Source organism: Nelumbo nucifera, chromosome 2 (assembly GCF_055504915.1).
Source record: "Nelumbo nucifera cultivar China Antique chromosome 2, China Antique-T2T, whole genome shotgun sequence".
NCBI classification, from domain to species: Eukaryota; Viridiplantae; Streptophyta; class Magnoliopsida; order Proteales; family Nelumbonaceae; genus Nelumbo; species Nelumbo nucifera.
Window position 1 is genome coordinate 58,867,156 of NC_142650.1, and position 14,473 is coordinate 58,881,628.

General features: G+C 38.9%; 1 protein-coding gene across 1 annotated transcript; it reads left to right on the forward strand.

Annotated features, from left to right (window-relative positions):
* Positions 1-1,079: 1,079 nt before the first annotated feature.
* On the forward strand, positions 1,080-14,374 carry VTE5 (phytol kinase 1 VTE5). Its single transcript, XM_010279981.3, has 6 exons — positions 1,080-1,642; positions 13,189-13,256; positions 13,376-13,507; positions 13,649-13,764; positions 13,841-13,955; positions 14,044-14,374. The coding sequence occupies exons 1-6, from the start codon at positions 1,295-1,297 to the stop codon at positions 14,243-14,245; spliced, it is 981 nt and encodes a 326-aa protein (XP_010278283.1). The 5' UTR covers positions 1,080-1,294; the 3' UTR covers positions 14,246-14,374.
* Positions 14,375-14,473: the final 99 nt, after the last annotated feature.

Genomic DNA, 14,473 nt, shown 5'->3' on the forward strand with positions numbered 1-14,473 from the left:
AACATCAATGATCAAGTGCGAGCAAAGTGCGCCTCATTGCACTGCACACACGCACGTGCACACGTTTTGCGATAGCAAGCCTTCATACTCTTCTCTTTATTTCTAAGGAGTGTAAGTAAGCTATTATTTAAAAATCTCAAAACAGGTCTTGAATTTTCCAATGTGGGACAAGTTAAAAACTGATTTTTTGTAAGAAAAATTTATTTTTCAAGACATGTGTGTTTTTCATGTAATTGATCAATCAAACCCTATTTGGAATTAAAACCCAACACTTGGGAAGCCTGAAGCCCATTAGATGGCTTTAAATTATAGGAATCATCCAATCTCTAACCAGAGATCACATCTATGCCTCATTGGAGGCGCCCCACAAATGCCTCACATGCACATCTCAGCATGCATTGAGAACATCTCCCAAAATTATCAGTGGAAAATATTCCAAATAAACGGTTGAGATATGTTATGAGGCGCAGATGTGAATTCAGCTAACCAAGTTGTAGATTCAGCAGCGAGAGAAGTTTTTCTTTTTCTTTTTTTATGTGGATTCTTCTCTTTCTTTTTTTATAATGATAATCTTTCCTAGATTTAGCTGCTATTTGTTGGAGTGATTTGTGGCCTTGTGGGATCAAGCTATGTCGTGTGAGTGAGATGGGGATGCTCACATGAGTGGCGCTAAGGAGTCCTCACTGTACAGATATTGTGGGACCCACCTTCATCTGTTTGTAGGGCGAACCCGCTAATCAATGTTATACAAACAACCAAACAAACAAACATCTCTCTTTTATAGTTGTAGTCTTGTCGGCCCGTTGCTTTACTGTCAACCCCACACACACGGTGGATTTTGGGGATTGGAACAGAACAGAACACAAGGATCAAAGCTGGACAGAGAGCCAGTCCAGCTTGCTCCGGGCTTAGATTCCTAGTTCCCTCTATATCTAGCTTTGAACATTTGGTATGGCCCATAGTAAAGCCCACGTCGTAAATTAAATTTAGCCCACTAGGGCCGCTTCCCCTTGGCTTATTATTAGAGGTGTAAAAAGTACAGCGCTGCAAGGTCCGTTCGAATAGCTTTATAGGTTAGCGTGGCATTGGAATATCTCCTATGAAATAAAGCATATAAAGTAGAGAGATATTCCCAATGTAAGGCTGTAAATTCTGTTCGAACGGCTTTTGCACTCACTGAAGCCGATCTCTTCTCATCTATCTCTATGAGTCAGTCAGTAGTCACAGACGCAGAAGAGAAGGAATACAGTACACAAAAGGAAGCAACGACAAGAAAGAAAGGGCTGAGAAAATCATGAGCATCGGACTTGGAGTTGGATCGTCTGCATGTTTTCACTCGAGGGCTTCATTTCATCACCACCACCACCACCGGTCTAGGCTCTCCGCCGTTGCCCTTCGGCGGCGCGCCGGGATTCCAGTACTTGAGCCTGCTTTTCTTCGTGTGAAGCGAGGTGGTTGTTGGGCTACAGACCTCACCGCCTCCTCATCCTCGTTTTTCAGGGCCCCGCGCGCGCTGTTCCATTTCCATGTCGACCATGGCGCACTTTTGCAGGACGCCGGTGCCACCATGCTCGTTACTGCCGGCGCTTATGCTCTCGTTCTCGCTTTCGATAAGCTTACCATGCTTAATGTAGTCGAACAGGTTTGAGTTCGAATTTTATTCCCCAATTCCACCACTTTGTTCATTTACTGTAGGCATGGTTTCTTAGGCTACATATTTCGTGAAGTTACATGATTTCGAATCTTGATAGGACGACATGCACTGATTGCATTTCAGTTTATCTTCATAGGTTGCACTTCTCTGATATCTCAATTTCCGATATTTTTTTTGAGCAATTTCAATTTCCAATAACTCGAGGGAGTGGCCTAGAAACAACATCCTATCTTGAAAAGCGCGGGGGCTGAAACTGAGCTTTACAAAAGAATTGGAGGTTTCTGACATTATGTTTATGCCTGCTGAATCAATTTCAATCTATATAATTGTGGAGGGGCATTTAATATATAACATTCATATTTTCGGGCCTCTCTGAGTTCATTAATATCTGATGCTGTAGTCTGCAGAATTTTTGCATCAGATTGAGTATTCTGAACTCTGAAGTCAGAACCATTTTTGTGGGGATTTACTAGCACGGGTCCTGACCAGGAGAGCAGCCGAGCAGGTTAATATAATGGAAGGGAACTGATTATTTTTTATTTTGTTTTTTTTTTTTTAAGGGATTGGTAGGGAACTGGGCAATTGTTTATAGGTGTCGAGTCTAGGCTTAGCAAGTCTCTTCTTTGTATTTTAACTGTTTTCTCCTTTCATATTTTAATTACTTCATAGACATTATGATGAACCTGTCATCAAACAGATGGTTCCAGGTAGTTTCAGACTCTGGTTTTGGAGTAACCTCTGACCTGGTAACTAGAAGCCTAAGATGATAAGTCAAATAATCCACATAATGGCTATTTCACCTACATGTGATGGGAAATAAACTCAATATGGTTTCTATAAGGTCTTAAATAACCCAAATAAATCATTTTCTAGTATGGGCTTTAGGACAAGTCTCCCCTGACAAAATTGAAAGAAAAAAAAAGAAATGCCAAAAGTAGAGAACTAATTCTTAATTGAATTGATTCAAATTGCATGAATTATACAAATTGTAAGATTTTTGTAGACAAGGATCCAAACGTTAGATTCAAAATCATATCATAAATTGTAAGATTTTGAGAACTATGCTGTTGGCATCAAATTATTCACCTGACAAAGCTTCTGCTCAGATAAATTTATGAAATGAGAAGATTCCTTGGTGCTTCAGGAATGAATTTAAAAACTTTAGGAGCTTGTCAAGGGGTTTACAGAGAGCATTGTTTCTGGGCTGAATCGTAAAATAACCTAAAGTTTTCTGTTGTTGAATGTTTCTGTCTTAAGTATGCAAGGGGGTAGCTGAGGCTACCTAAAAGCTGTAACTCTTCAGTCTTCACTTAATTAATAAAGTTTCTGTTGCTTATAAAAAATGATGTCTTTTGTTTCTAGCAATTGTTTTATGTCATCAATATGGATTTTTTCTGCCAAGATTTTTGCTTAGGCATTTCAGGTTAGTTTTAAACATTGTTAGAATAGTTTAAGACTAAGGTTTGGGTCACAATTGAATGCTTGACCAATTACCAGGGCAGGTTGCAGGGCATTAGGGATTGAATGGAAGATGTAGGTGGGTGGGTGGGTTGTTGGTGGGGGGGGGGAGGGAGGTGTCGTACGGTGTAACTATAGAAGAAATAGAGTGAAGGTCTTATATGTTAGCATCTATTAAACAGATATATCATGATAAATTTTGGTGAAACTTTCAAAATTTCGTAAACTTTCATTGCATTTGGCTTGAAAAATGGTGAAGTTTCATGCAATTGGAAACATTGGATAGTATTTATATGGCATTTTGTGGGCCTATTGGCTGTTTACATCTCCTAGATATGTAACCAAACGGTATTGTGTTTACATAAACATGACGGGATTTACAAGGTAAGAGTTTACATTCCCATCCCTTTATGAAAAAAAAGGTAAAGAGTTTTCATTATAAAAAACAAAAGACCATACCTAAATTCTTGCTAAGCTATCAGTAGTTGAACTAGAAATTGAACTTTCCAGGGATTATGGAGCATTTGGGACTTGGGAGGAGAGATTCTGGAATCTTCTCTAACAAACTCCAACCTCACAAGATTATGATTGGAATTGACTTGCAGAGAGTCCAGTTCCAAAAATACACTGGTCAGCCACAGGAGCAAGAAGTCTTGGCAAGTACTGTACTTGGACCCAAATGAACCCTTAGAAGTTATTGAGAGATATGGCTGCCTTATATATGTTTTCTTGAGGGTTTGAAGATCAATTTTGAGTCCAAAGATTATTCTAGAATTTTAGAATTTTGGATGCTTTTCGGGCTGTACAAACTTATATATTCATAATTTCCAGGTTCTCCTTAGGTGCTGTTCACTTTATTACTTATCTCACTATACACTCTTGGGCTTGGCTTCTATTGTGATGCATTCGTAAAGATGGACTCCATTGTCAGGCAATCAAATAGAATGACTATGTTGTATTTCTCTATATTTCCTACTTTTGGTTCCATTAAAGGTTTAACCCCTCTTTCTTTCTTGGTGTGCTTATCACTATTTTTGATTAGAATAAGGAAAGAAAAATATAAAGTCAATATCTACCTAATACACTGATCTAACTCTTAGATAAACAAGCCATACTAGCCATCATTATCATCATCATCTAAGCCTTGTCCCAACTATAAGGGTTGGCAACATGAATCCCATTACCATTCTGATCTGTTCAGTGCCATCTCAATTGTTAAACTATGGGCACATAAATATTTTCATACTACTTCCACCCAAATTCTTTATGGTCTACCCTTGGCTCTTCTAGCAATCTAGCCTAAGATTCAAAATTTCAATATGATATGTGCTGTATCGGGCATATTGTATTGTATCGGTAGAGCCGTAGAGGTGTAATGTGGGCCCACTTTTGTAGGCTGCCTGCACTGTAGTAGGACATGCCAGGCCATGGGCTGCATGATATTTTTAGAAAAATTGAAAAATTTAATGAAAAAGTTAAATTAAATTAATGAGATAGACAAGAAATTGAAAAAAAAAGTCTTTAAATTTTATTCCATATGAATTTTGATGTATACACAATTGTTTATATATGAAATAATAAAATGAAAGTAAAAATTACAAGAAAATTAGAATAAAATAGTAATAAATAAAAATTTATATACATATATGTATATTTGTTAATATATTATTTTTTTGATCAGTAAACAGAATATACTTCATTAGATATGAAGAAGAAATTACAGCACAGATTTAAGTAAAAATTTAGAAACAAGAAAACACAACTTATCCATAGTTACAATTTAACCCAAATCTGCCCAAAAAAATTGATCCCTATACATCCCTTGTTTTGCCAAAGTATCTGCATATCCATTTGCTTATCTCTTAACCCACTTGAAACTTGCCTCAAAATCCTTTGCTAAGCTCTTAATTTCTCTGATTAGATGTCTGAACTTCCACACACCTGGGCAACTGTCAACCATCCAAGGAATTACTAATTTGGAGTCACCTTCTATCTCCAGATTCTTAAACCCCTGCTGCTTTGCTAATTTATTAATATATTATTACAATAAAAATTTATACACATGTGTGTGTGTGTTTGGAACAAGTCGTGGGCCTCAAAAAAATTTATATACACGTGCCGGCCCATGGGCCTAAAAATCCCCAGCTTGGAACGAAAACTCATGCTAGACCGTGCTGGCGTGGCCCACTTCACAATTGTGCGTATTGGCAGGGTGTCAATACTCTAAAATGTCTATTTGAAATTTGGTTATTTTCGGGGAGTAGATAGACCTAAGATTGACCCTCTGACCTATTCTTGAAAAAAAACTAAAAAAAAACTTGTGTATGGTTCAAAGTGTTGATACACCCCTTCCGGCTTATTGGGGTCTATCTATACTTTGAACTGTAACAGATCACTTCTTCTAATGGGTGTTGTAGATGGTCTCCTATGCACATGACTAAAGCACCTCAATCTACTTTCTCTCATTTTATCGCCTATTGGAGCTACTCCTAGGTTCCTTTTATATGACTTCTGTTGAGTGGGCCGGTTTGTTTTGTTGAGTGGCCCGGTTTGTCTTTAGTTTGCTTTTATTTAATTAGGAAGTTGTTGGGCCTTCGACCCATTTTTTATTTTTTAAAGTTGTGACTATTCAGTTTTAGTAGCCAGCCGGCCTACTAAGGGCATCCTTGTAATATCTCATCTTTAAGTTAAATATAAATATAATGAGGGGCTGGCGGCTAGGGTTAACTTTCTCATAACTCTAGTTGACCTCCTACTCTTTTCTTCTTCTCCTTCCTTCTCTACTGCTGAAATCTTCACCTTCTCCCTCTTTCTCTCACAAGAAGCTTGACTGAATAAGCAAATAGTGATTTCTACTTGGTATCAGAGCAGGTTGAAGGTTCTTGAAGTTGTTCTCTCATGCAGCCCTAGATTGGCCGACTGCATGGTGATTTAAGAGGCTGATCGAAGCTCTCAGGTAAGCCCAGTTTTTGGATTTTCTTGATGGATCTGTGTGCCTTGTAGCTGGTCTAGGGTTTCTCATTAGAATCAGGAAAAACTGGAGAAAGGGGAAGAGTCATGTTTTTGCTGGACTCTTCAATTTTGACCTAGGAAGTGGCACCCTAGTTTTTTAGGGTTCCTTGGAGTTTTTTGTAAGGGGCGATTCAAGTCCCACGTGGTTTGGAGGCTTCTAGAGAGGGCGGTTGTCTTTTCACTCTCTTCTCCCATGCCACAGAAAAGGAATCTTTTGTGGGAAGAAAGCCCAAGACACCAAGAAAGTGTTGTTGGTTCCAAAAGGTGTCTTGTTTGATCTTGCTGCAATTTTTAGTTATTTTCTTTACCTTTTTTGAGAAGCATGGAGGGCCATAGAGTTGAAAATAAGCCTGGGAGTGAAATGAGACCAATGAGAGGGGGTACTAGAGACCCTTTCGGGGCTGGAACCATTACTACAGTTAGGTTGGATAGTGCAAACTATTTGGAATGGTCACAATTTGCAAAGATGGCCACTGGGGCTTGTGGGAAATTAGGGTATATCATTGGTGAAGAGGTGAAACTCGAAACTAGCAACTCCCGGTGGGTGTAGGAAAATTATATGGTGATGACTTGGTTGTGTAATTCCATGTTGCCACATATAAGTAAAAATTTCTTATGGGCAAACACTGTTAAGGAAATATGGGATGGGGTTGCAAAAACCTATTCACAAAGGGAGAATGTTGCTAGGGCTTATTAACTGAGAAACCAGATTATTGCTACAAGGCAGGGAGATAGATCTGTTGCAGCCTATTTTTCAGCCCTTAAGACCCTGTGGCAGGAGATTGATCATTTGGAGACCTTTGCTTGGGAAACCACCAAGGATGCAACTGCCTATCAGACATTTAGAGAAGTATAGGGTGTTTGAATTCCTTGCTGGCCTTAACCCTGAGTATGATATTGCACGACAACATCTTCTTTCCAGAGATAGTGTCACTCTCTCCCAAGCATATGCTTTTGTGTTAGGGGAGGAGTGCAGGAGGGATGTGATGATGAAAACCCAAATTTCTGATCAATCTGCCATGGTAAGTGTTGTGAAACCTAAATAAAGTGGCAGTGAAATCAAGAAGGAAGACAAAAGAGACTTGGTTTGTGACTACTGTAAGAAGCCTAAGCATACAAGATATACTTGCTGGAAGCTTCACCCACATCTTGTGCCGACTAGATTGAGAAATAAGAAGGGAAATGCGCACATGGCAGTTACCGGTGACACTCCGGCCCCTCCTACTACAGCTGCTTTGAGTCTGTTGCAGCCGCTGTAGTAAGGGCCGAACTTGAGAGGTATGGGCTACTTCTGAACCAACGGGATACAACTAGTTCCAGTTCAGCCGCAAGCGGACAACAAGGTACAGGTGGCACTGGTGGAGCTCACTCTACCTCCTTTGCTCACACAGGTAGTTCACACGTCACTGCAAATTATGTTTCCACTTCAGGTAAGGAGGGACCTCCTTGGATTATAGATTCTAGAGCCTCAAAGCACATGACCCATAGCTCCACTATTTTTTCCTCTTACCAGCTCTGTTCTAGCAGAGATAGGGTCTCCACTGTTGATGGATCCCATCTTCCTATTGCTGGGAAGGGATCTATCAAGATTAATGATTCTATTTGTTTACCCTCTGTCCTTCATGTTCCTAGATTGAGCACAAATTTGTTATCTGTTAGTAGTTTGACTAAGAATTTGAACTGCTCAGTAATTTTTTCTCCTGGACGTTGTATTTTGCAGGATCTGGATTCAAAGAGGACGATTGGGAGTGGTCATGAAGTGAATGGAATCTACCTCTTGGATGTTCTCCCTCACCAGAGTCATCATGTTAGCAGGGACAGTGAGTCAGAATCTGTGAGTCAGATTATGCTTTGGCATAATCGTTTGGGCCATTTGTCTTTTCCTTCTTTGTTTCCAAAACTTTTTGAGTCTGTTAGTCTGTCAAGTCTAGAGTGTGAAGGTTGTCAACTTGGAAAGCATTGTAGACATTCTTTTAAACCTAGTAATAAAAGATGTTCTTCTTCTTTTGATGTTAATTCATTCGGATGTGTGGGGTCCTTACCATGTTCCTTCTATGGGAGGCTATTACTATTTTCTCCTATTTGTGGATGATTTCTCTCGATACACTTGGATTTACCTGATGAAATCCCGTGATGAAGTACCATCCTTGGTGCGGCAATTTCATCAGATGGTACTAACACAGTTTAGAACAAGAATAAAGGTGTTCAGATCTGATAATGCCAGGGAATATTTTGAAAGACATCTTGCCTCGTACTTGTTAGAATGTGGTGTTGTCCATCAGAGCAGTTGCTCCTACAGTCCACAACAGAATGGTGTTGCAGAAAGGAAGAACAAACACATTGTTGAGACCGCAAGAAACATGATGATCACATCTACAATTCCGGTTCGGTTTTGGGGTGATGCAGTTCTCACAGCAGTATATCTGATTAACAGGGTGCCTTCTCGTATACTTGGATTCAACACTCCATTCAACCTTCTTTTTCCTCAAGGGGAGGAGATGTTTCATGTTCCTCTCAGGGTGTTTGGGTGTGTCTGCTCTGCACACATCCTTGGTCCTCACCGCTCGAAGCTTGATCCCAAGGCAAAGAAGTGTGTCTTCCTTGGATATGCAGAGAATCAGAAAGGGTACCGCTACTATGATCCAGTCTCTGGGAACCGATATGTTACCATGGATGTCACCTTTTTTGAAGTCACGCACTTCTTCTCACAGAATCCTTCTCAGGGGGAGTGTTTTGGGGAAGTAAGTCAGCAGTCTATCACTCTCGCAGTTCCAGTCCCTATGTCACCTCCTGTGCTTGACCACCACCCAGTGCCACCTACCTTGCCACCTCCTTTGCGCTCTGTTTCTCAGCATTACTCACGATAGACTTCACAAGGCGGTTGATTCCACTACAGCAGAACTCACACCACTTCCTGTCGATCCCTTGGAGACTCCAGATTCGGCTGATATGGATTCAGGTATTCCTCTTGATCCCGCTACTATTTCAGTTCCCATTGATCCTACTAACTCTGTTACCGATAACCTTGATCTCCTTATTGTTCTTAGAAAAGGGAAGAGAAAGTGTATTGCTCATTGTATTTCACAGTACTTATCCTACAGTGGATTTTCTCCTTCCTATCGTGCTTTTCTCTCTTCTCTTGATTCAATGTCTATACCCAAGGGTGTTAGTGAGGCTCTCTCCAAACCTGAGTGGAAAACAACCATGTAGGAAGAGATGGAAGCTTTGATTAAGAATCAGACATGGGACATTGTGGACCTACTAGAAGGCAAGGAGACAGTTGGATGCAGATGGGTTTGCACAGTAAAATATAAGGCAGATGAAAGTATAGAGAGGTACAAGACAAGACTAGTCGCAAAAGGATACACACAGACCTATGGCATTGATTATTTAGAGACCTTTGCGCCAGTTGCAAAGATGACCTCCGTTCGGATACTCCTTTCTCTTGCTGCCTCATACTCTTGGCCCTTGTTTCAACTGGATGTGAAGAATGCTTTTCTAAATGGGGATCTGCAAGAAGAAGTGTATATGGATCTTCCTGCTGGTTTCTACAATGATACTGAAAAGGGAAAGGTATGCAGGCTTAAGAAGTCATTATATGGCTTGAAACAATCTCTCAGAGCATGGTTTGACATATTCAGAAAGGCCTTGGTTGATTTTGGCTACACTCAAACTCAATTCGATCACACTTTGTTTGTGAAGCGTAGGGGATCTTTGGTGTTAGTCCTAATTGTTTATGTGGATGATATTGTTGTCACTGGGAATGATCTGAGTGAGATTGATAGTCTGAAGAGGAACCTACATAAGGAATTTGAAATTAAGGATCTTGGAGAACTGAGATACTTCTTAGGCATCGAAGTTGCAAGATCGAAACATGAAATTTTTATCTCTCAAAGGAAGTATGTCTTGGACCTTCTTTGAGAGACAGGGAAGCTTGGAACAAAGGCAATGAACACCCCTATTGATCAAAGCCATAAAATCAGTGCAACAGAAGGTAAACCAGTAAAGGACATTGGGAGATATCAGAGACTTGTGGGTCAGCTGCTATACTTGTGTATGATAAGACCAGACATCTCCTATGTAGTGAGTGTAGTAAGTCAATACATGCATGCTCCACGAGTCCAGCATTGGGAGGCAGTTGACAGGATCCTTGCTTATCTGAAGGGACATTCAGGCAGAGGCATATTGTTTACTGATCATGGACAGTTGAAACTAGAGGCTTATACAGATGCCGATTGGGCAGGATGCCTTGATGATAGGAGATCAACTTCAGGAGTGTGCACCCTAGTTGGGGGTAACCTAGTCTCATGGAAGAGTAAGAAACAAACAGTGGTGGCAAGATCTAGTGTTGAAGCCGAATACAGGGCCATGGTGCATGGAGTTTCAGAACTTCTCTGGATCCGTTCTCTGTTAGAAGAAATTGGTGTACAGGCAGAATAACTCATGATGTTATACTGTGATAGACATTTTATCAGAGAAAGGATAACTTCTGGAGAAGTCTGTCTTCCATACATTGCTTCTGATCTGTAGCTCGCTGATGTTCTCACAAAGGGTGTTGCAAAGAACAAGCTGGAGCATGATCTACGCAAGTTGGGAATGTGTGACATTTACTCCCAACTTGAGGGGGAGTGTTGAGTGGGCCGGTTTGTTTTGTTGAGTGGCCCGGTTTGTCTTTAGTTTGTTTTTATTTAATTAGGAAGTTGTTGGGCCTTCGGCCCATTAGTTTTTTATTTTTTAAAGTTGTGACTATTCAGTTTTAGTAGCTGCCCTACTAAGGGCATCCTTGTAATATCTCATCTTTAAGTTAAATATAAATATAATGAGGGGTTGGCGGCTAGGGTTAACTTTCTCATAACTCTAGTTGACCTCTTACTCTTTTCTTCTTCTCCTTCCTTCTCTACTGTTGAAACCTTCACTTTCCCCCTCTTTCTCTCACAAGAAGCTTGACTGAATCAGCAAATAGTGATTTCTACTACTTCATTTCTGACCTTGCCCTTTCTAGTTTTACCACTCATCCTTCTAATAAAGTAATTCTGTCACACTTGTTTTTTGTACATGCTGTTTCTTGACTGCCCAACACTTTGCTCCATACAACATAGTTGGCCTTACAACTGTTTCATAAAATTTCCCTTTCAGCTGGAGTGTTATTCGCTTATCACATAAGACTCTTGATGTGCCTCTACATTTTTCCCATCCTGCATGTACCCTAGTATGGAAGAGGTCATATTGAGTTATCTCTGGTCTCCAATCCTATTGTTATTGTATTTACATTGCATATATTCTGTTTAGTACTACTTATTTTAAAACCTCTTGTTTCTTATATGGTTGTCCATATTCCATAAACCTAATTTTGCATTTAATCCCTTGTCAGTTTTATCAATTAATACTATGTCATTAGAAAACATCAAGCACCATGGGACCTCTTCTTAATATCTTTTGTCAATTCATTTATGACTAGTGCAAATAAATGAGGAATTAGTGTTGCTTGAACCTTGGTGAAGACCCATTGTAGTTGTAAAATCTGATTTCTCTCCCATAGGTGTTCAAACATTGATTTTTGCATCCTTGTACATATTCTTAGTTAGGCCCACTGCCCATGTATCTATTTGGAACTTTTTTTTTCCAAAATCCACCATATTACTTCTCTAAAGACCCTATCATATTCTCTAAATCAATGAAAACCATATGAAGATCTCACTTCTTTTCTGTTAACTTTTTTTTTTTTTAATCAACAGTCTTAATAGAAAGATGGCTTCCATGGTTTGTCTCTTTGGCATAAGCCCAAATTGGTTTTTGATGTACTTGTTTCATGTTGGAACCTTTGCTTAATTATTTTTTTTCCCAAATTTTCATAGCGCATAAGTTTAGTTCCATGATAATTATTGAAACTTCTTTTCTGTTAACTTTTTTTTTAATCAACAGTCTTAATAGAAAGATGGCTTCCATGGTTTGTCTCTTTGGCATAAGCCCAAATTAGTTTTTGATGTACTTGTTTCATGTTGGAACCTTTGCTTAATTATTTTTTTTCCCAAATTTTTATAGCACATAAGTTTAGTTCCATGATAATTATTGAAACTTCGTATCATTGCCCTTGTTTTTAAATATAGGCACCATAATGCTCTTTCCATAGTTGTCAAGGTGACAAGGTGCTCATGGAAGGTTGCCTTGCTTAATTGCCAAGGTATTTTATACATGGTGGATGGTGCTACTATATACTTTTAGATTTTTAATTTTCTGAGATTATAATAAATAAAACAAGCATTATTAAACTTAATTATTCAGTTTGTGAGTTAAAAATATTATTTTCTGATTTGTTAGGGTTCAATCAACATATTCTGTATTGAACCATTGAAAACTCAGAATCTGAACTGATAAGCAAGGAAGAACTCAAAATTTTGTCCAATCAACACATATTGATTATTTCCTTTTTCTTTCATTCTTTCTTTTCTTCTTTTCCTAGGACAAAATTGGGATTCAACTTCTCTAATTTCTTTTCTTTCTTCTATTTTTTTATGAATATGCTGGTTTTCCATATTTTAAATGAAGTTTGTACATTTTTTAAGAAGTGTATAGACAGTTACTAGTGAAAGATGGTTGCTGCTTGCTATGGAACCTAGGGAATTATCCTACAGTTCATGGTTTTAATTAAAAAAAAAAATCCATCACCTAGGTGACTTGGCGACAAGGTGCCCCCTTGTTGCCTAGCCTCACCTTGGTACCTTGGATAATATGGCTCTTTCTTAAACAGTAATCCTGTTAATAATTGTACCTTGTACGTGTTTCATCTACAACTCATCTAAGTTAAGGTTGAACCATGTTACCATGGCATTGTTAGACAGCAAACTCAGTATGATAAATAACATAGCATCAATAAAGCTTCCCGAGTTATTTATCAAAAAAAGAAAGCATCCCGAGTTTTGGATACTTTAGATGCAAAGAGAAAATGGAAATATCTAGCACAACAAGATTATATGAAATATACTTTTACTCAGTTTAACACATCTGCCTTGGTTCTTTCACTTTTTTTTTTAACAGATCTTTATTTCTTCTCTTGTTTAGAGCAGACATTTAGCAGAAAATTGGTCCATATATTGTCAGGATTGCTTTACATGTTTTCCTGGCCAATTTTCAGGTATCCTCTCATGATTACTCTGAGTGCTTCTCTTCTTGTTAATATGGTCATCTTTCTGTTAGGTATCAGCATTTTGGATTTCTCAACTAACTCAGGTGATCATTTTAATGCTAGAATAGCACTTCAATAACGGCTCGGTTCTTTGCTGCTTTGGTTCCTTTTCTGAATTGCGTAAGGCTTGTTGTTTATGGCCTATCACTAGCCAATGATGAAGGTCTTGTGAAGTCTGTAACACGTGAGGGAAACCCAGAGTAATTTCTCATTTCACCATCCTTAAATATATCTCTTCTTTCTTCCTTTTTTTTACCTTCTTTTATTTTTTTTTTCAAATTTTGTGTCTTTTCTTCCAATGCATATCAAATTATCTAGTGTGGATGTGTTAATATTTGCAGGGAATTGCTTAGAGGTCCTCTATATTATGTTCTGATATTGATTTTATGTGCTGTGATCTTCTGGCGTGAATCTCCGATTGGGGTGATCTCATTGGCTATGATGGCTGGAGGAGATGGTTAAATCTCTGCCCTGGTCCAAATTCTAGTCTCTTGAGGCCCTTCAAGTTGTCTGATTGAGTTGTTGCTTTACAGGATTTGCTGATATCATGGGGAGGAGGTTTGGGTCTCTAAAGCTTCCTTATAACCAACATAAGAGTTGGATTGGAAGCATATCTATGTTTCTCTCTGGTTTCTTAATCTCTATGGGGTAGGTTATGCAAGAAAGTTGTATTGTTCAATATGTATTTTGACTTGAACAAATTTGCTCACATTTATATGGTTATTTTGTGTTACAGGATGCTGTACTACTTTTCTGCTTTGGGTTACTTTCAGTTGGATTGGGTGTGGACAGTGGAAAAGGTGGCATTAGTTTCCTTGGTAGCAACAGTTGTGGAGTCCTTCCCAAATAAAGAGGGCATAGATGACAACATATCTGTTCCTATAACAAGCATGTTAATGTCATTACTGTTTTTTCAGTTACCACCCTCCTCACATTGATCCACAGACTGTTTGTTTAATTCTTTTTGAGTTGGTTGATGTGGAAAGTTGCATCCTTAGATGGCCTTTGGTGATTATTCCCAGAGTTCCTTTGTTATTGTAGTAATTGAAAGCTAATCCTTTCATCCTCTGAGATGATAATCTGAGCACCATGGTCGGAGCAGATGTGAACTCATAATCTGAAGGGGTGGGGGGTGGGGGTGTCAAAGCACCTTTTTTAGTATGTGC